Source organism: Grus americana, chromosome 1 (assembly GCF_028858705.1).
Source record: "Grus americana isolate bGruAme1 chromosome 1, bGruAme1.mat, whole genome shotgun sequence".
In the NCBI taxonomy this organism is placed as follows: domain Eukaryota; kingdom Metazoa; phylum Chordata; class Aves; order Gruiformes; family Gruidae; genus Grus; species Grus americana.
In genome coordinates, this window is record NC_072852.1 from 97791858 (window position 1) to 97817056 (window position 25199).

The following is a 25199-nucleotide window of genomic DNA, read 5'->3' on the forward strand; positions in this document are numbered from 1 at the left end:
TTGCATAATGACATCTGATTACTTGGCCAGCATTTTAAAGTTTTAAAGATTTGCATGCCCTCCCCTCTGCCTCTTAATAGGAGACTTCAGTGACATGCTGCTAAAGGCTCATGCATGCCAACAAGCCTCTGTTCTTTCTCCTGTTAGTGCTGTCAGGTCTCTCATATGGGCTAAGACAACCTTGCCCAATTGTCTCCCATTGCATGCTTCACTGTTAGAGCTTTTCCTCGTGAATCAGTGCAGGAGAGACATTCCAGCACTGCGCGGTAGCTAGGGATGCAGGTCACGTCAGGAAAGACAGTGCTCAAAACGCCCATAGCAAACTACTAAGTCTGCAGCCTAGGGCAGGAGTCCCTCACTCACCTCAGGACCAGGATGGTCAAAGCAGCAGGTGTCACATCAGGAAAGCAGAGACATAAAAGGATGGGGGGTTTTGGAACTAGATGATTAGGTGTTAGTCTCTTCTCCCAAGCAACAAGTGATAGGACAAGAAGAAATGATCTCAAATTGCTCCATGGGAGGTTTAGGTTGGATATTAGGAAAAATTTCTTCACTGAAAGGGTGGTCAGACATTGGAACAGGCTCCCCAGAGAGGTGGTGGAGTCACCGTCCCTGGAGGTGTTCAAAAAGCGTGTAGACATGGCACTTGGTCTAGTAGCCATGGTGGTGGTGGGTTGACGGTTGGACTTGATGATCCTAGAGGTCTTTTCCAACCTTAAAGATTCTATGATTCCGTGATCTTTAAGGTCCCTTCCAAGCCAAACCATTCTATGATTCTATGATAGTACTGTAAGTACTGCTAGCCACACATTAGTGAAATTCTTTATAATAGAGCTCTGCTCCCCTCCTTCACTTCTCCAAACTTAAAATTTAACCATCTAAATCATCAATACAACATCTTTAAAAACACTGGAATCAAAGTGAGAAGTACAGGTAGTATTTCATAATTACTGTCAGGCTCTCTACAACCACAGGGAAATATTACTGAGTTGGCACACAAGTCATGTTACAAAACACAAGCCTTCTAGGTAGGGTAGAAACTCCCTCACTCCAGGAATTTTAGAAGTATGAGTATAATGCCCTTCCTGAAAACCTGGACGCATTTAGCTTTAAATGCATTAATTCTCCATATTTCTCCTGTGTTAAATTATAGGTGAATTAGTGCTCTCAGCAAGTCATTGGAAGTCTGAACTTGCAAATATGGTAGTAATGCTCAGGGGAAATTCAGAGCCAAGACTCTGCAGATGTACCACAGATCTGTTTGCACAAAGAGAAAAAAGTTACTCCAGTATATGGAGGAAATGGTGTGTTACTACCTCTACTCAGGAGAAGCCAACCTGCATTCCTCATTTGATGGCATCCTTCCATCATGGCTTTAAACAATCTCACAGAGCTGCTGCTGCTGGGTAAGAGGTGTATTCTATATCAGAACTGACTTCAATTCAATGTTGGGTGTATGATCATGCTGTGTATGATGCATGGCATTTTTTGATTTCACTTTATAAAGTGTTTTGATATGTTTCAAGGATAGACAGTCCTGTAGGAAGTCTTTTATATGAAGCTTTAAAAAGCACTTCAGTACAAATCCATTTCTGTGTAGCTAGTCTCTGGATTTCAGCATTGCCTAAGCTGAGCGGATGGGCACGTTAAAATACAGAATGCTATGACAGCAGGGAAAAAAATTAGCTACAAGTCACAGCATTTGCATATGAATCATGCATCCAATTAAACATGTTTAACCAGTGAAATAGAAACCTTTGTGAGCTACAAATGGCCTCAGTCAGAGTTTATTTCTCTCAATTAAAAATAAAAAAAGCTATCAATAGTTTCTTTGAAAGAATCTCCTTAGCCTCTAGCTACCGAGAAAGAAACTCTGGGTTTTGCATGTCAAAACTGCATGTTTGTTCAACAGTGTTAACAGTGAAAATTTTTGACGTATTCTGGAAGTTAGTTAATAACGGTTAAAAGAAAAGCAGTCATATACATATGGAGAAAATTCCAGCTTTTCTTTACACTTCACAGCTTTGTTACTGCTACTGAGTTGTGGCACAACTCCAGGAAAACTGGTGCAAGGCACATCAGAACCTGCCATCTCTGTGTGATTCAATGACCCTCTGTGAACTGTCCCACGATGTAAAGTCATAATGTGTGTGTTTCAAACACAGAATAAAAGCATTCAGGAGAAAGCCACAAACCAGAATGGTCAGCCTTTACCACAATTTTTTTCTCTCCAAGCAGCTGCAATACCCAGGTTGTGACTGTTCAGCTAAAAAAGAGAATTGTTTCCAAGACCGACAGAAAATAATTTACACTCTTCTCTCCATTTTAGCATGGTGCTATAACTCCAGACATAAAGTTTCACTTCAAGTAAAGGGCAGAGTGAGGTATAAACCCGATGCTTTCTCCAGGGTGCTTGGCTCACAGCAAAGATGAACAGTTTTAAGCACGTATTCAGTCATGTACTGAGAAGAAAATAAAGCTCAGCGCACAAAGATCAAATAGTAACAGAACACCATTCCCTTGCTTGCCCCACTTAATTTTCAAGCTTCAGGGGTACTGGTACTTTTTATTTTTTTCCCCACCAAGGTGTGGGTACAGTGTATAATCCACCTCCCTATACCTCTCTACCCCCCTATACTACTTAATAATATGCCACCTCTGTGTTGGGGAGGTGTAGGTAAGGTTGGAAAATGGCTTGCTCTACCTGCCGCCTCCGCTTGAAGGGAACGGCATCAAGTTTCTGAACTCCATTTAGAAAAACTTTTCTTTTCAGCAGCTGCAGAGTCTGGCCTAAGGAGCATTCTAGGAACCACGTAGTTTTAGCACACTTTCTGCTAAAACGATAACCAGTTTTAAAGACAGAAATGCCATCTGTTTCTGCAGTGCTCACACAGAGGGGTAGCACTGCTGGCTGCTTTGGTGTCATTCAACTCCCATCCCAGACACAATGTCTTTGCTCCCCTTGATCACATCTGACCTATAGAGCTGAACCTACACGCATGTGCACATCAATGGTGATGTAGAAGGACGGGTGGTTTTCATTCATCAGTTAAATCAGCATCTGAGCAGAAATTTCTAAATAGCAACCAAATCGCACAATTGCCCATCATCTTTAAATAATTTGTAATTTTGATCTTTAGATTATAAAAGGAGAAAAGCCACTCATGCAAATATTTCTGCATCCCTGGACAGTGCTACAAATAAAGTACTGACTAAGCAGCATAGCAAGAATTTATTGGCACCAATAATAGCACGCAGAGTAACTCTTTCCTAAGCATCAATTATGGAAGTGGGAGCTGCATGCACACAAAAAAGAAGACAAAAATACTCTTAAGTAGCATATTTTCATAAAAGAGAAAAGCACCTTTCTTAAGTAGACTTGAAATAAGAGTTATTAAGCACAGGACATGAATAGAAAGACTATAGTACACTAGATTAGAAACAAAGCAAAAATCAAAATAATGGGATTATTCTGCTAGTTTATACATCTGAAGCAGCAACAACAGAGCTTGCTTAGAGCCCATCAGTTTTTCAGCAATGCCATACTTCTGAGAGAACATGAGCTTGTTAGCGAGGAAGCTTAGTGAGATGCGCCACGACACTTCTGTTGGGAAAACTTCCTCCCACTGAGGATGCAGCATTTGTGCATGACAGAGTAAGGCCGCCCACAACACCTAACAGGGTCCATGACTGCATTTTTCAGCTATCACATGGAGACAGGAGTTCAGTCCATGTCCTGCCTTCTCCACGCAGAAACTTTAACCCAAGACTGTCGTGTCCCAAGAAAACACCTTAAGCATATATTTATTTTGGCCTCTGAGAAATACCAAAATATCCACATCAATGTAGACCAATCGCTTTATAGCCTTAAAACAATTTGTCGGACAAGATAGCCATTTTCCATGCACCTGTGCTCTTACTTTCTGCAAATGCTAACAAGTCAGCGACAGTTTATACTACAAGGAAACTAGCACACACTTTGCTGTGCCCAAATGTGCTGCTGAACAGGAAGTAAGAAAACAATGTCTTAACAGCTGTGAATGTGGCGAGGCGAGCACTTTTATCTGCTTACCAGATATTTCTTTAAATAGAGACACAACCACAACACTGTTAAGCTGAAAGGTTCAGTAGTTGAGTGATTCAGTTCAAATTCACTACTCCAATGCATCATGGACCACTTTTCAAGAGTTAGCTTGAGTCATTATTTCAAATCTTCATCTTAACCTACACGCATACTAATTAGATCTAAGTGGTCATTCAGCTGCACTGCAAAGATACCTTGGCTTATCGCTAAATATATGCAATCACAGAGATTAAGCTGAGGCAGGGTCATCCATTTTTTTTATTTCCTCATCACCGTTTGTGACTTTGCAGATGTGTGCATGAACACAACCCTTGACTCCCAGTGCTGCCCGTTAGGGGAACAATGTCCATCAGGGAGAAGATGCAGGAAGGATGTTAGAGGAGAAAAAGAAGTAGTTCAGATGCTTTTAACCTGCATTGTCATGGCAAAGGGAGGTGGGAGCAGAGTCTGATTTCTAACAGAAACCCCCAAGAAGACAGCCTAGCCTAGCCGAGGTCTCCAGAGCTCAGAACTTCTGTTGTGTCCAGAACAGGTATAGGCCAAAGTCCAGTTAAGAGCCGACATGGACCATGCTGTGATAACACAGCCTTGGAGAAGTGGTGGCAGAGGCTTAAGAGTTCAGATGCAGAAAGAGCAGCCTGAGTTACTACAATTCATCAGCTGCTTGCCAGTCATCACTTGAGCGCAGGTGTTGTTTTGCTCAAAGTAAGGGTTATTTTCATTCGAAATTGTAATTGGGAATACTTCACTCAAAGCAGAGCAAGTTTAAGTCATTGCAACAGAGAGGACAAGCTTCTGACATTCTCCCAGTCAAACACTTAAGCTGGAAGCAATGGATGAGAAAGTACACTGTGAAGGCTAAACTGGTTAAAGGACGCACTGCAGAATTGGAATTGGCTTAATCACTGTAGCAATGAGCACAGTTTGGGGAGATTCTCCAATAGGCTCCAGGCCACATAGACGAGAATTTGAGTTTTCTACATTAGCTTCAACTGAGCCACATGGACGTGCTCGTGGTAGTCCCAAGTAACTTTTAAAAGCACAAGCTTAGTATTTTAGGGACCCTATCTTGCTCACAAATTCTTCTTGCACTTTGGTCAAAGTTGATAGATTGTCTGCAAGCTTGCTGTCAAGCACAGAGTGGGGCTCCCTGGCTTCACTAGGATGTCTCACATGGGAAACATTTGCAGGATCAGGTCTTTGGCTGCCCAGGGATAAATATGTGCCCACGCTCTTTGTATAAGTGTGTCAAGGGGGAATTACAAAAATCCTTAAACCAGGTAAGTAGATTATAGCAACTTTAATAGAAAACTCATTCTCTTTGTGGCTATTGAAATACCACTAGAAATTACATCTCTCATAGGATACAGCATCTGTCTGAACAGAAAATAAAATCCGCTGAAGTCAATGGAAAGGCCATACTTCAACAGGTTTTGGATGAAAAGGCATCTGTTCTGTTTTCTCTTTGCTAGTCATGCAGAGACTGCTCAGCTATCTCACAGCATGCAACACAAAAGAACCCACCCAAAGATGCACAAGTGTGCAGTGTTAGCTTCCAATGGAAATTTTGACAGTGCAGAATTACCAAGATAAGATTTCTCTTTGCAGTCCTTGATAATACAGTTCTGTAGCATTCGGAAAAAAAAAACCCCTGTGGTTTCCCCACAGGAAACCCGTGATATTGCTTGTAATAGCAGCCATAATTTCAGGGGCAGTTAATGAGGTAGTATTGTGCTTAACAGTGGATTAAGTAAAACAGTGGAATGCAGGACTTTGTCTACAACGCACAGATGACACTGATTGTTTTTTCAATTTTATCACCAACTACAAAATTCACTGTAGAAGTTAGAAGAGCTCTCTGCAACATTTGAGGCTGGCTTGAAAGGCCTCATTCTTTCTGGCAGGTATTTTATGCCAACCTCTCTTCTGTAGCATTGTTGCTCATTTATGTTCACTACACGAGGAGCACCAAGTCTGCACCTGCAATCTAAGCAAAGAGCCACGTGATAAGCTTAAAAGAACAGTCGTTCTACTTCTCCGATATGTTTGTGAGATTAGAACCAGAGCAGACCCCACTTCAGCAAAAGCTCCCCTCAGAGCATTTCTGCTGTAGATACTTTCCCCAGCAAAAGCTCAAAGATTCATGATTAAAAATATCTTCCCATTTCAAACAGAAATGTCATTTACATCTTGCAGGAATACCTGCACCTTTCAAGACTTTTACTACAAACAGTCTCTCTTTCACTCTTTGCAAGGGGGTTTCCGCTACACCACTTAGCATTGAAAATGACATAATTTTTCAAAGAAAGGTTGTAATTTGAGTAGCGATAGAGAAAGTAGGCATTTGAGTCCTGATTCTGTTGTCAGCAGCACAATTTCTTTCCTCTTCAGGAAGCTAGAACAAGCATGCGTTCTGCAGTCTTAGAAAAGTACAGCTCACTGGCACCATGCACGCATTGCAAAAAGGTACTGAACTAATTGACTTCTTAAGTAAATAAGAGATGCAGGTTTATCAAGTTAAATGCATGGGAGCCTTGTGCCAACTGCTTGTTAAATTTGCATTTTCTCCAACTACAGTTGAAAAAATATAATATTTAGTTTTAATATCCATTTTCTCAGAAGTTAAGGCAGTCCCCAGAAGCCGCCTTTTAGTAGCATAGCAAAGACTTTCTTCTTTGAAAACAAAGAGGAAGATTGAAGAGGGCTTTTTGATTTCTTGGGGTGGAGGAAAGGGAAAGTACAAACTCTGAAGTGACTTTCAGGTCAATAAGGCTGAAAAATCCTTTTCTCTTGAGGTTTCCAGTCATGTACAGCAAATTCCAGGCTTGGAAGAAATTGCTGAGAACTGTTAAGGATTGTCACCTTTTTAAGCAACCACAGTAAAACGTTCCATCCTGCCAGGGTTCATCCAGAACCAGAAAAACACTTTAAATATAAAAATTCTAGTAATGGTCTTGCTTCTGGGAACTTGCTGACCTCCTCTGTTGGGGTCTTAGCAATATTATAATCTTTCTTTGGTCAGCCACTGCCTTAGCTCCGTGCTTTGTGGCAGCAGTTTGCTGTCTCATCACAGAAGTTAGATACAGATATCCAACATGTTTGGCTGCTGCCACATATCTCCTTCCTCAAAAACGAGTGTAAACCTTCCTATTCCATATATACCACGTATGCATAAACCTACAAGTTTAAGGAACTACATGGTGTGAGTTACCCTTTCCTAGACCATCAGTACTTAACACTGGCACTTCTAAGATTTCTAATTATTCTGTTCTGTAGATAGCACCATGCATTTTTAAGACACCCCCCGCCCCCAACATCCATAATGTCCTGCTTTTTTTTTTTTCCTCTACACTAATATCAAGCTTAGGAAGACTCAGCCAAGCCCAAAGAAAGAAATTCGATATCCACCCTCTCCCTTCCTAAGTATGGCTTCCCTTCAAAATGTAAAGTTGTCTTTTATGCCTACTTTAGGATTTTTCTGCTTGTCTTTGCCTATAAGTTCTTTTTTTCACTTTGCCAAGTGATCTCTCAGTCAGCTTCACCTGATCATCCAAGTCTTTTGCCAACCAGTACTATCTGACTCCATTTGACCCCAGACTTACTTCTTCATATACATCTGTGCATGTCACTATTTAACAGTACTCCCATTTACCTTCTCCAAGAACTCAAATAGCAAGAGCTATTCCCAGCCAAGTCAGGTGTCCATTTGACAGAGATTCTTATCTTGGAGACACCAGCAGAATATGCTTACCAAAGATCACATAAGTAGCTAAGCAGAGATTCTTCCCTAGAATATGCACCCAGCAGTTTATTGCTCAGGGACTTTCAAAAGAGGAGGAAATGTCTTCGTACACAATAGATGTGGATGGAGTAGCATTACCTTATGTCCTGTCTTTCTAAAGTTAGGCACGATTTGTTCTTGTCTTTATCATCCCGAATAACAGCACTTTAAGCAGACTACTGCCTCACTAAGTTTTTTAATGTAGCACCGATATAAAGGACAAGAAAGAAAAGTAAGAAGTCTTTTATATTCACAATGGATTTTAAAGCCTGCAGCGAATAATTTCTTGCCATCTAACAGAGCATTCAGTCTGTTGCAGGCTGCCCAAAATAGCACACCAACCTCATGTCCAATCCAATAGACTCTGCTTCTGCAGCCAGTCAAAGCTGATACTGTACAACAATGATTTGCTCTCGGAGAGCAGATTTATTAATGCACCATCAGGACTACAAATCCAGAAATTCCCTGCTGCATTCTCAGTGTTCACCTTTCCGTTATGCTCCTAATTATCTCCAAAGAAGTTTATTCCTTGTAAGCTTCTTGTTCAGGCTGATAAGCATTTCATTCCGAATCCTCTGCAGATCTCAGATTTACTCCTCATGCTCTTAGCTGAGAAACTAAGCAACTGTCTCCTTTTTTACAATACATATCCACACTCTCCAGCTTCTCTCTCAGTTTGGGATCCTTCTTTTTCTTAACAAGAGGCTTCCTCTTGAGATGCGTACTCTCATCAGATGGCCCCAGGACTCTTGTGTTCACTTGAGCCTACAACATGGAACCGCTAAATCCAGTCGTCACAACTGGTCAAGACCTTGTCCTTCCCTAGGCTCACGACGAACTCTTTGCTTTCAAACATATGAGTTGCAGTCTCCACAAAATTGGATCTTTTCCTTGCTTAAAGCCACAGTTTAGACTAATGATCATAGACTGTATCATTGAAAGGAGGTCTAGTTCTCTATCCTGGTTTGCAGTGAAATGTGATGGACCTACGCTTTTTGGTTTAACAATGAGAAAATTTGAGTCTACCCCTATTTATGAGTGGGGTGTCCAAATTCAGTTGCTGGCAAACCCCAAAGCTATGTCCACTTTAAAACAGTGTTGTTTTTAATGCAATTTTTCGTAATGATAATTACAACCTCAAAATCAGTATAAAGTGTAAGAATTCCCAAAATTTTCAGTATTTTTTAATTAATTTCTTCTCATTAATTCACTTCATTATGATAAAGCTCCGAGTAGTTAAGAATCTATTTCACCTTTGGACTCAAATGGAAAGGTATAGCGTATTAATCAAGACTAACCTGTTCCTTTGCCTTCAAATAAGATACTAATCCTGTAAATTATTTCTTAAGCGTTGATCTAAGGTAGTTAATATAAAAATAATATTCCAAAGTAATAACATCCCAAATAAAGATGTAATGCAAAGGACATTTTCTCACATAAGAGCCTTTCTCAAAGAGCAATGTTTTACACTGAGGACTATTTCAATGTACATATTTCAAAAAGACAAATGCAGTCATGTGATTCACTTTTTCTCATAAGCAACCCTTTCCGCTTCTGCATTATGCATAATTGGAAATAAAACTGCTTGTCATGAAAAAAAAAAAAAATCCAAAAAACACAACCCCAAACCCTCAGAAGTTAACAGAAAGCTGCTTTGACAGTGCTCAGAGTGCAAGTTTCCTCTGGAGGAAGCTACTCTGATTCTGAGAATAAAATGGCTTCTCTACCCGAACACAGGAACGTTTCATTATATTTTAAAGACAAATACACACAGTAAGCCACATACCGATTTACTCTCTCTTTTCGCAACTGTTCTGGATTGTGGGCCCAGATTCATAGACTTTAAAAGAATGGAGGAAGCATATTATGATATCCTAACCTGACCTTCTAGAGCTAGCAATGGTATAACTTCTGCACCGTACCTCTGAATCCTGTTTCAGCTAAACTGGAGACTCTCTCAGCGATGGACTTTCAGACTTAGTTTAGAAACCTGAAGCAATAAAGAGTCAAATAGCATTCCTAGGTAAAATAGTTCTGTAATTTAGTTTAAGAGGTATCTAAATACTTTTGTTGACTTCAACATAACATCACAAACAGTGTTAAGAATATGAGAGTCTCATGAATATTACAAAAGTAGGTTTGTATCAGATAAAAGGGAACTAATAGTCCTGTACGTGCTCTTCTGTGACAAGACAGGTGGATAATAAAGGCAAGTGCACACACAAATAATTTATTCCTCTCTTGGAGGCAAACAATGAAGGAGAGCGTCATTGAGGTTGTAAAAGCCTGAACCACATTTCCTGTTTGTAAGAAAGCAGATGAAAAAGACGACTGGAGACCTTTAAGATTGGCCACAACTCTAGAGACAGATTCATGCTGCCAGGTCCAGAACAAAAGAGCATCCAAGGTCTGCCAACACAACTTGATTTCCTGTTGGATAAAAGGGGAGGGGAATATTCCTAGAAACAACAAAACCAGGTAAGACTTCTCTTTTCAGTATTATGAACTTGTAAACTAAAGGAGCAGTAAACCCACACTATGGTAGATTACCAGTCTTCCAAGAAGGTTGCTCAGGGCTCTGAAGTAAAATTATTAATAATAATAATAAGCATGATGATGATAAGTCATCATCAATAGCTTAAATCATCATTAAAGTTTGTTAGTGAATACTAAGCATTGGTGTTAGTTTTCCACTAAAATACTGTGCTGAGGGCTGCTTATTTTACAGTGTGCTGCTTCCCTTCTGAAGTATGAAGTTGATATCTTACAAAGCAATTAGCTGTGCACTAATTATTTGCAGTTTAAGGAATCCTTTCCGGAGAATTAATCTTCTCCAAAAACTCACACAGGTGGAAGCATCTTTAATGTTTTAATTTAACATTCATCAGTCTCTTCACGGGTTTCTTTTTTTAAGGGTCATTAGTACATAATATTTTTTATCTCACCATTTAATGGGGGGGAGGAACTCAGCTTCGACAAATTTGCAGACAGAAACAACAGGAAACAAACCGTTTTGTGCTCCAGATCATCATCTTAAATCTTGTAGTTGCCAAAGTAATTAATCTGTTTCTATGAATGATGAGTTGATACCATAGATGGCATGTCCAGTTCTTGCTAGACAGATATCTGTATTCCCTACCTCATGTTACTTTTCAGTAGGAAAAACTAGAAGATGTACAATATCATCCTGTTATCCTTTGTGATGGATTCCCTTAACAAAATATGTTAGAACAAGAAGGAATGAAACTTGGTACTTCTGCTACCTATTCTTATGCTGTTAGGAGGAGAAACACCTGTTTCTAGCTCTGAATTGTTAAATCTGGCCACTTTCCCCAAAGGTTAAGTACATGATTAGGTCCAGTCCTTTGAGTTGCAATAACATTGAATTGCAGAAATTCATCCAGGGATTAGAATGTTTTGGGGGCATTTGTTCTGGGGTTATTTTGGTTTTGTTGGGGGTTTTTTTGTTTTGTTTTTTGTTGTTGTTTGTTTGCTTCTCCCCCCACCCCCGCTCCCCTCCAATTACAGTATAATGAATCCTGCAAGGAGAAAACCTAGTCTCTTTGGAGAAAGTTGCTAATGGATTTAAAAAGGAGAAAAACCACAATTAACTTTCTTTAGAAAGTCTTTTGTTTGCCTGTGTTTTGTTGTGTGAATATAGTACCTTTAGTTTACAGCAGTGTAAAACATACTAAGAGGAGGCGAGTAGCCCCATCCCTAAAGTCAGAAAAGTATAAACTTCATCCAGATGGAGTAAATTACCTCAGGTAGATGTTCTACTTGGATGCAACTCCAAGTTTGACACTGTTTCCAAATAGAAATGAAAGAACAACAGAATAGGAATGGTATTAGGTGTTCAAAATACTGTCATCTTTATAATGATTAAATATAGTACTTCCCCCGACTCACACATCCCAACGTCTTCTAAAAATAAAATCAGAATTGTTGTCCTTCTCATGAAACCTTTGGCTATACAATGAACTCTTTTCTGCACAGAGCAGCACATTAAGAACAGTTTCAATGTGATTTCTTATGAACAAACTACTACCACTCTTAAGTTTTTCCCATCACAGATAGACTATTGCAGCAAGCCTTGATGAAATTTGAACTTATCCTACTAGAATCATAGCATACTATTCCCAGGGGCCAAAATTTTCATGAGGCTTCCCCCCCCCCCGCCCCCTCCCCCCCCCCAAAGATAGAACAATACTTTTTAAAATATTCAGCTTGACAGCAATTGAGTATGAATGCCCCTGAACACAGTGCTATGAGTTCTTTGGAATAAATCTGCAATATAAAAAAAATAAATCTGGTTTTGCTACATTTGACAGTAGATTACTTGAATGAGAATTAAAATTAGAGAAGAGAATAAAAGACAATATTTCAGAACAGACTATAATTTGTCTAATTGACTGGTCTTTCTGTTTATTTCTCACTCTCCATCCACAGCCATCTTATCTTTTTTCTGTCTTTAGTACAATCATTTAGCTAGTTAGCTGTCATAGGTGGCATCTGCTATTATACGTATAGGGGCAGCAGTGTAGTTATCTGAGGAGACAAATTGTTCTTCACACAGGTATTCAGCTTTCCTTCTGCTGCTGCTGTTGTCAAAGTAGTATAAATATTTAAATAGTGCAGTTATAAAAGTAAATAGCTAGCATATTGGCAACAACTCTAAGGGTAGTACAAGAACACCTGGGAAAGATCTGGGAGTTGTATATCTGTAAAGCTAAGAGATAAAATCAAAATCTCTCGTATTTTCTACCCGGACATTAAGATTAACTTGAAACTGACATTAGAAAAGCATAGAGCACTCGGAGCAGCACTTGTATCTCTCTGATCAAGGCCTTTACTATGGTTTTACGGGGTAAATGAAAATGGCTGTTGTTTCTGAAATATAAGTAGTGTTGTCTGACAAATAGCTGGTATTGCAAAGACAAAAAAAAAAAGATAGATACTGAAGTCACATGTAGGTTTGTATACATTCTACTGAAATACAAGCAGATGTTTAAATCAGAGTTGTGGAAAATAAATTTAAAAATAAACCAAGTAGGTAGTGTTCAGCTAGGAATAATTTAAAATGTTTTTTTTCTTAATCTCCTCACACCCATGCAGTTTTCTAAACCATGTTTAAGAAAGCTATAGATTGTGAGGTTTAAAAAATTGGTACATTTTATTGGAAATCTAAGTTTCATGTCTTTTGTTTAGCTAGAATATTTTTAAAGTTGTGAAGTGGGATTGCTCAAATACCATAGAAGTTAAACTTGAAATTGAAAAGGGAAACAACTTTTTTCCAACCTTTACTATTTTCCAGATAATAATTCCAATTTAAAATCAGAAGATGAAACACACACACAAAATTGTTATCAGTACTGGTTTTGGCTGGGGTAGAGTTAATTTTCTTCATAGTAGCTAGTATGGTAGTAGCTATGGTTTGGATTTGTGCTGTAAAAAGTGAGTAGGCTGGGGTGCACAAGAAGTTGGGAGGGGACACAGCCAGGACAGCTGACCCCAACTGACCAAAGGGATATTCCATACCATATGATATCACGGTCAGCATATAAAGCTGGGGGAAGGAGGAGGAAGGGAGGGACATTCAGAGTGATGGCGTTTGTCTTCCCAAGTAACCATCATGCATGATGGAGCCCTGCTTTCCTGGGGATGGCTGAACACCTGCCTGCCCATGGGAAGGGGTGAATGAATTCCTTGTTCTGCTTTGCTTGTGTGCACAGCTTTTGCTTTACCTGTTAAACTGCCTTTATCTCAATTCATGAGTGTTCTCACTTTTACGCTTCTGATTCTCTCCCCCATCCCACCGGGGATAAATGAATGAGTGGCTGTCTGGTGCTTATTTGCCAGTTGGGGTTAAACCACGACACATCAAAAATTTGGTTGCTTCCTCCACTTCACTTAAGGGCTGAAAATATTTAATTTGAAACTAAGAGTTGCCTCCTACTCTGAAAACACCAGGGAAAAATAGCACTCCTTAATCAGAAAGATAAATAACAGCATTCAGTATCAAAAAAAGGTACAAACTTAGGTTCCTGCTGTCCTTGAGATACCTACTCGCTCTTTTTATTCTAACAAATCACAGGGCTGGAGTTTCTATCGTCACAGTTATGTGTGTGTCCCTTCTCTTACGTCACAATACTGCTTTCGCTCCCTGGGGGAAGAAAAAAAAAAAAAGAGAATTGGTAGGAAAAGAAATATGAAATGAACATAAGAAAAGTGGAAAGGAATCACTTCAGAAAAGATAAAAGGACAGGAGAAGGAAGGATGAGTCTTATTATTCAGGTGCTACATTGAGACTTAAGAGTTCTTGACTTTGACACAGACTTCTTGTAGTTTTGGACAGGTTGCATAGGATGCAAATGTTGAGTGACTAATTGTAGAGTAACCAGGTTCCAAACACTGGTGGTTCTTGATGTGGCCCGATAGCATCTTCTTAAGGTGAGATCTCCCTTTCCTTTAATTCCTGTTCTGAAAAATTGGAATAATATATAGCTGCCTCAAGGGGGTGGTTGTCTCTCCTCATGAATGTCTGTATCTCATTGCAAAAAAGTGCCTCTCAACATGAAAAGTAGTATTGCAGTGATGGAGAATCCTCAAACACCTTTGGGAGAACTCAGGTAGGAGAAAAGAAAGGAATGGAAACTGGATGTTTAAAGGAAGGATAAATGGCCATGGGAATTACCATGTGCAAAAACCAGTTACAAGTCTGTCAGAAAGTTACAGCTTATTTGCTCTGTTTTGTTCCTTCTAAAAGAGAGTGCTGATCAGGAAGGAAAACTGCATCATAGAAGCCCATGTGATTCGTGATTTTTTTACTACCAAAGATTATCTTATCTTGTTTCATCATCATAAAAGCATCTGTGGCTTGAAAAAAAACAAAACTAAAAAAGCTTTGGCCACACCAGCATAATTAAGGACCAAAACCCATAAGGGGCAGTTCCTAAGGTGGGTTGGAGCTGGTCAGCCATGGAACAAAACTCTTCTCAGCGGGAGCAAATGCATTGCCCCCCACCCCTACACTCCTGACTGGCAACATGCGAATGTTTATTCCTGTACTCCTTTACCTCGGCTTTTGTTTAAGAAGTGAATAAAATGTCAGCCTCCTGAAGGAACCCAGCTGCATCAAACCCAAACAAGAGCGTTCTGGACCTGCTGACAGTATCATCCAATCTCTCCCCTTGACTGCTCTGCTCCGGCTAGACTTTTTGGTGCAGTGTTAGTGGAGTTAGTTTTTTGGACAAGGCTTTAATTCAAAGAGTCCAAACTTCAGAGGCAAGTTCAGGTCAAAGGGCTTTGTTCAATTAGGTTGACCCACCTTTTACCAAGGGCTTCTTCAGGAGCTGTTTGGGTTTTTCTCTGCAGCAGATCTGTGGGGTTCGACAGTTCCCAGCTAGTGCTCATCCTTCGCCACTACATCCTCTGCTTTCTCAGGAAGGAGAGCAAGAATATGAGTAAATTAAGTCATTTAATAGGAGATGCAAGAAAACACATAACCAACCTTTGAAATTTGTTGCAGGGATTGTTATAACCTGATGGTCTTAGCTATTAATCAGAGACATTTCCAGTGAAGTAAGTTGTTTTGACTGAACTCACCTTCAGACCTACATACATGGACTTTAGAATTTAGCCAAAAATTTACTGCAAATAGTAAGTTAAAGACAATTACATAAATAATTTCAAAGCTATTAATGTAAATGACTTTTTTCTTTAGCAATTTCTGATTTTACTGCATTTTACAGGCAAACCAATAGTCATCCTTTGGCTGAATTGCTATGAAACAGTAGTTCTGCTAACGCTTTATTGATGTTGCTTTCTTATTATTTAGCATCTGGTTTTGATACTAATTATTTAGCTTGTATAGCAATGGCTGTCACGGAGTAAACAACAAAATAGCAGCTTGAATTACAGAAAGCAAAAATCAACCAACCACAAAGAATACAGTAAAACTGTTAGAAAACACAAACTATAAAATTATTTTCTTTCAGTTACAGAAATGGAGTGCCATTATTCTGTCTGGGGAGTTTTGGCATTTCTGAGTTTGGCTCTGGTTGTTTCATTGATACTGAATATTTCACACTATATGCAAAAGAAACAAGGTAAGTAACATTGTCTCTCTTACATTCTCTGTAAGGAATGGAGTTGACGTGTTTAAAGTGTCTGTAGAGAAAGCTATCACTGCGGGGAGATTTCAAGGCAACAAATTGATTCTTTTCAATCTTAAAGATATCTTTTGGCAAGAATGATTCTAGTTGAGAGGATGTAACTTTGAAAGTTTTTAGAAGAGTCAGGTATGATTACAAAATGATTGCTAGCTGCTCAATCTGCTGCTAAAAGCTACCTAATTCCACTCTCTGAAGACAAACCAACAGAACATGTACAAGGTAAAGAATTTAGTTCTGGCTAAATTTTTATTTTTAAAATATATTTTTAACATCTGTAACTTCCTTTTTTAAGTGTACTTTTCATGTAACTGGTTCTCATTTGTACTTTAATGTAAAAATTATTTTACGTAGCTGTACTAATACAGAATACATTTGAGAAAATGTTCTCCTCCCAAAATTCCTGAATGCTTATTTAAATTTCAGATTTCATACACATTTTATTCTTAATCACTTTATTTTCAAAAAAGTTCTAATTTCTTTTCGTCATGGGATCCTAAACCAATGTGTCCCTCACAATAAGGAACTGATTTATGTTAAAGGGCGACTGCAGTCATACTCTGGTTTTGGTTAGAGTTAACTATGACTTTAACAGAATTCATTATATTAGTGCAATTTCTCTTATGCATAGACCTGTATAATTATTAAGTTATACAATCCTCACCACTCCCATTCAGAAAAAAACCAGCCTTTACACAGGGAAAACTGCGCCTGTGCTGTATGTGTATGAGTGGGCACGCAAACACTGGTGGATTCAACCATGTTAAACACACATACGTACATAATCTACATAAACAGAGGGCCTATGCTTACAGCAAGTATAAGAGAATTAGATTATTACAGGATATTAAAAGAGCTGCTGGAGTGTTGTGGGATGGCAGGGGGGTGGGCCTTTTTTGGTTTACTTTGTCTTTTAGTGCTACTAGGCAGATAGTTCTATGATGAAAAAATCGCAGTCATTTACAAAACTAACCTTGAGCAAAGTTTCAGTCAGAGTGGCTGATGCTGCTTTGTTCATGGAATTGGAGCTTACCGTGGTAAATTCTGGAGTCTTGGAGCTGACGATAGAAAGTTGGGCATTCCTGAGTTATTAATCAGCCTCTAGCAATAAATCTCTTTGTAGCCGTTCCCTCCCTGCTTCAGTTTCTTCATCTGTGTGGCTCACAGGATATCTCTCTTTCAAAGATACAAGCAACAGAACTAGTTAAATAAATTAACCCTTCGCCTTGTAATATAAACATATGATGCACCTCACTAGGCAGAGAAAAAGATGAGGTAGAAGCAGGAGGGTGAAATAAGGAATTAAATCCCATGTGTTACAATACATTTTTTGGGTCTTGTCAACTGACATAGACCGCGAAGCCACAGCAGAGTCGTAACACAAGCATTTCTTGTATTAGTCAAAAGGATTTGAGAAAAGCAGGGGGACAACTGATGGTCCTGACAGCCAAGAGCTTTAAATTTTACTCTCTACAGTGAAATCAAAAGCATGTCAGTTAATACAATTATCTGAAGTGTTCTAAAATACCACGTTTCATTTTCTCTTCACTTGACTATTTTTTTTTTTTTTTACAAATTTTCCAGCTAAAGTGTATAAAGACTATGAAGACAACTGTCCAAGGTAAGTTGGATAAAAAATGTTTCCTTCTGGCAAGGGTGAAATAAGCAATGAATAATAACAGACGGCTTTGGAGGAATAGCATAGAAGAAAATCCAACATCTCATGCAGCCTGCATGGAAATGTCAGAGAGCAGGTTGGTTATGCAAAAAAAGTTTTCAAAAAAAAAAATCAGGAAAAAAATCATGTGGGAGAGATGTACTCCAGTCATTTTATCAACAATGAAATAATTGCATGCTAATGTCATAATTTTATATACCGAAGGAACTGCAAGATATTGAGCTAAAACAGTATTTACTATCATTCAAACTCAATAAATCTATAATAATTAAAAACAACTCTCAGAAAACAATGATAAATTATAGTCTATTTAATACTTCTGGAGCAATAATTTATATGTATTTACATTTCATGCCTTTCTTTTATACATGACATTCAAAAGCAGTAAAATGGAGCCTGTTTACAGCTGCTGGTTAACTCATGATCTGTTACAAGTCTGTTTCTCTTATTCCATATAAATAAATAAAAAAAACCCCAAACCACACTTTAGAAAGATTGAAAGAGTCTCATCTCAGCCCAAATATAGAAGGCCCTTGAAATAAAAATGTAGAAGCCTTCACCTGTTCCCCAAAAACCAATCCTCAATTACAAATTTACCTGCAGTTGGGAAGTCTGTCTATTACTGCCTGTTTAGTTGAAAAATACCACTGAAACAGTGGTGTTAATTGCATCATGTCATTCCCTTGATGAAGCAAAGTACAGGGATGTAATAGGAACAAGGTTATACAGTGCTTCCCACTAACAATTACCATCTTTACAAACATGCTTAAAAACATTTTCAAGCAACATCAGATAATGAAATACAGAATACCATTAAATATCCAAAGCTGAACTTTTCTTTGGTCTTCTCTAGTTGTGTTGACCTAAGCATTTTAGCTGAATCAAGAGCAGACTTTTTAAGAACACCTCCCCAAAAGACTCCTTTAGTGCATTAGTTTGTATAGCAAAGTGGTCTCGAGGACATGAACTGGGTTCCTTTCAATGATCGTTAATATTTCCAGCACTATATCAAACAGTAGCTTAGTAGTTTTGAGATTAGTTTTATATTTAAGTAAGTTACAGGACAGAAGAGTTCAATTCTTGGCTAGATAACAAATCTCTCTTCAGAACATGGATATTGCCATTTCTTCCCTTTCTGCTAAACTGGTATTTCCCCCCTCTCCCCGATATTTTTGGTCATCTTTTTTAGATCACATACAATCCGCTATTGCTATATGTGTGTAAAATGTTTAAAGTAGAATAGTGGTGTCCTAAATAAAGCATATTCTGTGAATTAAAAGTATTTTTCCATTCCTCTTCTAGCTACGATGACTATTACACAGAAGATGACCCAGTTTATGGCAATCTCAATCAAGGTACTTTTGGTAAGCTTCACTTTAAGAACATGTGTCTGTTCAGAGGCTATAATAAGTGTATGGTTAAAAGCTGACTGACTGATACTTTGTGTTTCTCAATAGCAAGCTTGAGAATCTACCCCTTTTCATTTATGGTATTAATACCTACTTGGGGTAGAACTGCAAACCATCATACTGCTCTACTATTTGTAAGACCAGATCTCATACCAAATTTGATTTTTTACAGTCCAAATGGTCCTGTACAGCCAAATCCCTCAAAACCAAGAGCATTTCTACATGTAAAGCTGCACCAATTGAAATAACAGCTTGATCCATGTGTGTTAAAGCAATCTAAGACACACGTTACTCTCTGCCCAAAGTCAATGTTCCCACAGAAGCTGGCAGAAACAGCCACATACCAGTTCTCTGCTGTGGCTATCCACAGATCAGCAGCAGTTGACAAATATGCTGAAACAAGCCCAGTGGCTGAATGGTGGGCAACCATGGCTTTTTCTCTGCTTTACTGGGCTGAAGTTAATAATCCTTGGCAGAGAAATACCACGTTAAAGGCAGTAACATCACATAACTGCAGCTAGAGCTAGATATGCTGAGGGTACGTCTCTCAAAGCCCTTATGGTGTTAAAGCAGTATTTAAGTAACATGAAAACAACTTTTGTGCTAGCCTTATTTGAGGTTAAACAAAACTGAGCTAAAGTACTTGAACTGTGCGAGAACAAAAACCACAAACCCAACTTTTTCATATAGAGTTTGCATAAATTTAAGTAAGCCAACACTCAAATGCATTGACTCTACAAAAGCCTAAAAACTGTAAGGAAGTAATCTGTTTTACTGACGGTTAAAATGAGAAAATAACTTGCACCAAATTTAGAAACAACTGGAAGTAGAATCAGGAATAGAATTTAATCACCAGCTGCTGCAACTCACAGCCTCTTTCTCAGCCAAAGGAAAGATTGCCTATGCCAAAAAATACATCGGTAGGTGGTTACCCCCCGAATTGCAAAATGTCCTCCTAGGAGTCTAAATGGATGCCCACTTAGTGAATAATGAGAAGCCTCCATATGAACAGAAAATTATTTTCTTTTTCACAGTATGCGTGTCTGAATTTCTTACCTGTTTGCCCCTCTATGAATAGAAGGAGAGATCTGTGTGTGATTTCAAAACAAAACAAACTTCTACCAAAGTAAACTGCGGGGAGTTACTACTGTAACAGGGAGGATCTGTTGATCTGATCTTTTAAGACTCAGTAGCATGTCTTAACTAAAACATTTTTCTACTTTGATAAATTCTAGAGGAATGTTGTTACGAGCAGATGAAGTCCCAGCCTCAAAGGCCAGTTAACCAACTACAGGTATCTTTAATTTTAATTCTGGATTTCTGTATTAGGGTAATGTGGTCTCAGAGTTCTCATGTTTAGCCCATGACAATATGTAAGAAAAATCTTCACATTGCTCATCACAAAAAATTACCATGCGTTAGTGTCTCAGTTCATCAGGGAATTTAAGCAGACTTGACCCTTCTTCAATCTGGGTCATTAATGAGGGAGCAGGAGAATTACAGACAGCTCATTCACATCCATATGGCAGGATAAAGCTCAGTCACAGGCATGCAGATCAGGCTGAATTAAGCCTGTGTTTACTGCTAAGGCTTATGTAAAGAATTAGTTTTATTTATTTTGGACATCAACCAAGTGAAAAAACAAGATCACATGATAATCATGAGTTTGACTCTGTCCTACCCAGCACAAAATCTATCTGCCTTAACAAATGAAAGACAACTGTTTTTCTATTGATTTGTATTTTGTTGAGTTACTTGGATGCCTAAAAGCATACAAGCTTTAACTGAAATTTGTCTGTAATTGAAGCACTCCTAGCATCAATCTCCTGAGTTGATTTCCAGGTATTTCATAAGGACCAATTTCCAGCCTCTCTCAGGATACTTCCAGGGGGTGGAAATATCTTTTTTTTTTTTTTTTTTATCTAGATGTGGTGGGTTGACCGTGTCTGGAGGCCAGGTGCCCACCAGAGCCGCTCTCTCACTCCCCCTCCTTCACTAGACAGGGGAGAAAAGGTATAATGAAACGCTTGTGGGTCGAGATAAGGACAGGGAGAGATCAGTCACCAATTATCATCATAAGCAAAACAGCCTGAACTTAGAGAGAAAATTCATCTAATTTATTACTAAACAAAACAGAGTAGAGCAATGAGAAATAAAATCAAATCTTAAAACACCTCCCCCCACCCCTCCCATCTTCCCGGGCTCAACTTCACTCTGAGCTTCAACCTCCTCCCCCCTCAGCGGCACAGGGGGACGGGGAATGGGGGTTACGGTCAGTTCATCACACGTTGTTTCTGCTGCTTCTTCATCCTCAGGGGGAGGACTCCTCACACTCTTCCCCTGCTCCAGCGTGGGGTCCCTCTCACAGGAGACAGTCCTTCATGAACTGCTCCAACATGAGTCCTTCCCACAGGCTACAGTCCTTCACAAACTGCTCCAGCCTGGGTCTCTCCCACGGGTGCAGACCTTCAGGAGCAGACTGCTCCAGCATGGGATCCCCCACGGGGTCACAAGTCCTGCCAGCAAACCTGCTCTGGCATGGGGTCCTCCACGGGCTGCAGGTGGAATCTCTACACCCCCTCATCCTTCCTCCATGGGCTGCAGGGGGACAGCCTGCTTCACCATGGCCTTCACCACGGGCTGCAGGGGGATCTCTGCTCCGGTGCCTGGAGCACCTCCTCCCCCTCCTTCTGCACTGACCTGGGTGTCTGCAGAGTTTCTTACATCTTCTCACTCCTCTCTCTGGCTGCAAAAGCTCTAACTTGTTTTTTCCCTTCTTAAATATGTTACCACAGAGTTACTGATTGGCTCGGCCCTGGCCAGCGGCGGGTCCATCTTGGAGCCGGCTGGCATTGGCTCTATCAGACACAGGGGGAGCTTCTAGCAGCTTCTCACAGAAGCCACCCCTGTAACCCACCACCCCCCCCTCCCCCACTACCAAAACCTTTCCCCGCAAACCCAATACATTCCACCCCTCCCCTCTGTGAATCACATATTTAAGAATTATCATTAATATACTGTGGTGGGTTGATCCTGTCTGGAGGCCAGGTGCCCACCAGAGCCGCTCTATCACTCCCCCTCCTTTACTATACAGGGGAGAAAAGGCATAATGAAATGCTTGTGGGTCGAGATAAGGACAGGGAGAGATCACTCACGAATTATCGTCACAAGCAAAACAGACTAAACAGAGAGAGAAAATTCATCTAATTTATTACTAGGCAAAACAGAGTAGAGGAGTGAGAAAATAAAATCAAATCTTAAAACACCTCCCCCCACCCCTCCCATCTTCCTGGGCTTAACTTCACTCCCGGTTTCAACCTCCTCCCCCTCAGCATTAACTTATATGGAAACAAAATAATCTTTAAAAATTCCCATGTCAAAAGTGATAAGTTGGCTTGAAAAACACAAATAGAGGTAGGGGAAAAAACACACAAAGTATACATTTTGCACTGGAAATGAGATTACATATACAGACAAGAATGACCCATCTTTGGTTTTTTGCACAAAGCCTGTGAAAAATGTTGTTACTAATAACCAGACTCTAATTTAAAAAATAACAAGTGGGAAGAAAACCACATCAAATAATGTCTTGCATCCCAAAGAACTTGGTCTGCATATAAGCTACCCTCAATACCATAGAGAATCTTTCTAATAATAACCTTGATGATTTTTTCCTTACTGCCATTATCCTAAAACCATGAGTCCTTTACCATTAGGTTATGTTGGTCTGTTTTCTGTGCTGCCACAGCTTAATCATTTGTAATTTTAATGAGCTCATTTACAGCTAGTTTGGGTAAACTTCAGCCACTATTATGATTACAGCGTAGACATACTTAAAGTCTTAGACATAATTTTAAAGCAAGCATAACTACTGAATGTTAAGTATACAGTGAATTTCCTTCTAGGTGGAGTCTGCCAATCAGATGTGTTATGCCTCACTTGATCACAGCATCAAGGGAAAACGCAGAAAACCAAGGAGAAAGAAAGACACATCATTAGAGGAGGATGAAGAAGATAGATCATGTAACCCCACCACGATGGCTTCCAAAGTTAGCATTTACCTCAATAGCGAGCAGCTGGCTGCTGAAAACGTAGAAGCCATTCATGATGATCCCATCAGATAAACAAGTTTGATTCATACTACAAAAGGAGAGAATATTTGAAATGGCTTCACGAGCCAAATACGTAATCTGTAAAGTGAGATCTGCTTGTTCATTCTGGTGGAACAGTGAATGATTAGAGATAATATCCTGGCAAACTGACAAACCAAACGATGGTATAAAATGGACAAGTGTTCCAAAGTGTCTTCCAAGCACATTCATGAGCTAAGCAAGAACTAAGATCCAGAGTGCCACTTTGAAGGATCTGCCCTTCTGAAGACATTTTGAAAGGGGGTTTGTAGAAGCTAGTATCTCAGCATTCACACAGTGTTGATTTCAGTAAGAATTAATTCTTTGTTTAAAACAACCATCAACTTTCAAACAGTCCCAGAAGACGCACTCTGTTGTCTGTAAAGCTCTAGCAGAGTATAACTATTCTTCTATATAGGTTTTAACGGTACTTTTGGAAGGAAATTGTGTTTCATGCTTGCACACTTAATGATTTAGTTGTTTTCCCAATTAAAAACTGTTCTGCTGTTCAACATTGTGTACTTCCTCACTGTGACTGGCCAATGGTAATAACACAATATATCTAAAGCTAAATGGAGAATAATTTAACAGCTTGTTTAAAGTAGTGATTGTACATCTCACAAGATTTAACAATATCCTTATATATCTTTATTTTCCTTCTGTGAGCAATACCAGAATACATCTCAAATCTCGACGCCTCTACTAACGTTATGTTGTATCCAGATGTATTCAAGAGTCCACAAAAATATTGGCAAATGATCTGTAACAATAAGTCTCCTAGGGAAGATTTTTTCCTTCTAATGTTCTATGTGATGTTTAAATTTCTGTTGGGTTTTACATTGCTGTTGTTACCAACTATTTTACAAAAGTAAAAAGAGCTTTTTATTTCCCCAAATAATTCACATACTGTGTGCACATTCATCTTAAGACTTTAAACTCATCAGATGGTAAGGTTTTATAGAGTGGGGATTTATTTTTATATTCTGGGAGTCATTAAGTAGTAGTAGCAGGGAACAGTAAGGCATGTTGATGTAATACGTCTACCTCTAGGTGTCAGACAGTTCTGCCTTCTCAAAAAAATGGTATTAGTGCCTTTAAAATCCACGCCAAGCACAGTGTCAAGGAACTTGAAACTGTCAAGCACATATGGAGCCCTGCAAGTGTTTTGGGCCCTGAAGGAGATAGCACTGAAAGCAGTTACAAAACCCCAAACAAATGAAAAGTCCATAGTACAAAGAAGCTCTTCTAAAAGCAGAAGTGGATGGACATGCCCAGAGATGGGACAAATTGAAGAAAAAAACCCAATGTAAAAGAAACAGCTCTTTGACAGCCTGGTTCATGTTTAGTTTAGCTCCTAAATAATGAGGCTCTTTAACATGCCTTAACTTCTATGCTAGACCAAAAGGAAGGGGCCAACCCCTGCAGCCAAAGCTGCCCAGTGTCACTGCCTATCTTGTGGTAGCACTTGCTTTTGTGCGCAGAGATCAAGTCAACATATGTTTGGCTGTTGCATCCCAGAAACAAGACAGACTTGGAATTAAAGTGACTGTGTTATCACAGTCTTAGACTGTTGGATAAGCAAAAATAAATACTGCTTGAAGAATTGATAAAAATCACTTCAATGGAGAACCACATTAAATGATGATCCTGCCTAAGATCCTATGGGGGGAAAGGAGGAAGGCAAATCCAAAGCCAAAGGTCCAAAGCTAACACCAAGGTATCAGCACATGAAGTACTAATTTACTTTATTTAGATTGGAAGGAATTATACTTTGTTCCACTGTAGGAACAAATTAAGTAATAAAATACATATCAACATACTCTTAGACTCACAGATCAAAATTGTTTGAATAACACTGATACGTAAAATATTTATATAATTTTTTTCAATTTAGCTGGCACCAATCAGATGCCATACTCAGCCCTCTGAGATGATTAAAAGAGAAA

The 25199-nt window shown here is 39.2% G+C and overlaps 1 protein-coding gene across 4 annotated transcripts; it reads left to right on the forward strand.

The window, feature by feature from the left end:
• Nucleotides 1–10204: 10204 nt before the first annotated feature.
• Nucleotides 10205–24031, forward strand: LOC129200602 (T-cell receptor-associated transmembrane adapter 1). Of its 4 annotated transcripts, none has more exons than XM_054811919.1 (6): nucleotides 10205–10343; nucleotides 15863–15973; nucleotides 17621–17657; nucleotides 19017–19078; nucleotides 20359–20417; nucleotides 23029–24031. In XM_054811919.1, exons 2-6 carry the CDS (start codon nucleotides 15871–15873, stop codon nucleotides 23245–23247), a joined length of 480 nt encoding a protein of 159 aa, XP_054667894.1. In that variant the 5' UTR covers nucleotides 10205–10343; nucleotides 15863–15870; the 3' UTR covers nucleotides 23248–24031. The 4 variants fall into 4 exon arrangements, with proteins under 4 accessions (XP_054667894.1, XP_054667908.1, XP_054667899.1 ...); XM_054811933.1 differs by having other exon boundaries at nucleotides 19017–19069; XM_054811924.1 differs by lacking the exon at nucleotides 10205–10343 and adding an exon at nucleotides 14119–14315.
• Nucleotides 24032–25199: the final 1168 nt, after the last annotated feature.

What these genes read in the sequence shown, in the direction of transcription:
- LOC129200602 (XM_054811919.1), top strand. Translation starts at nt 15,871, where the DNA reads ATGGAGTGCCATTATTCTGTCTGGGGAGTTTTGGCATTTCTGAGTTTG. An exon ending in TATGAAGACAACTGTCCAAG is followed by an intron (nt 17,658 to 19,016) that starts GTAAGTTGGATA and finishes TTCCTCTTCTAG; the next exon opens with CTACGATGACTATTACACAG. An exon ending in TCTCAATCAAGGTACTTTTG is followed by an intron (nt 19,079 to 20,358) that starts GTAAGCTTCACT and finishes GATAAATTCTAG; the next exon opens with AGGAATGTTGTTACGAGCAG.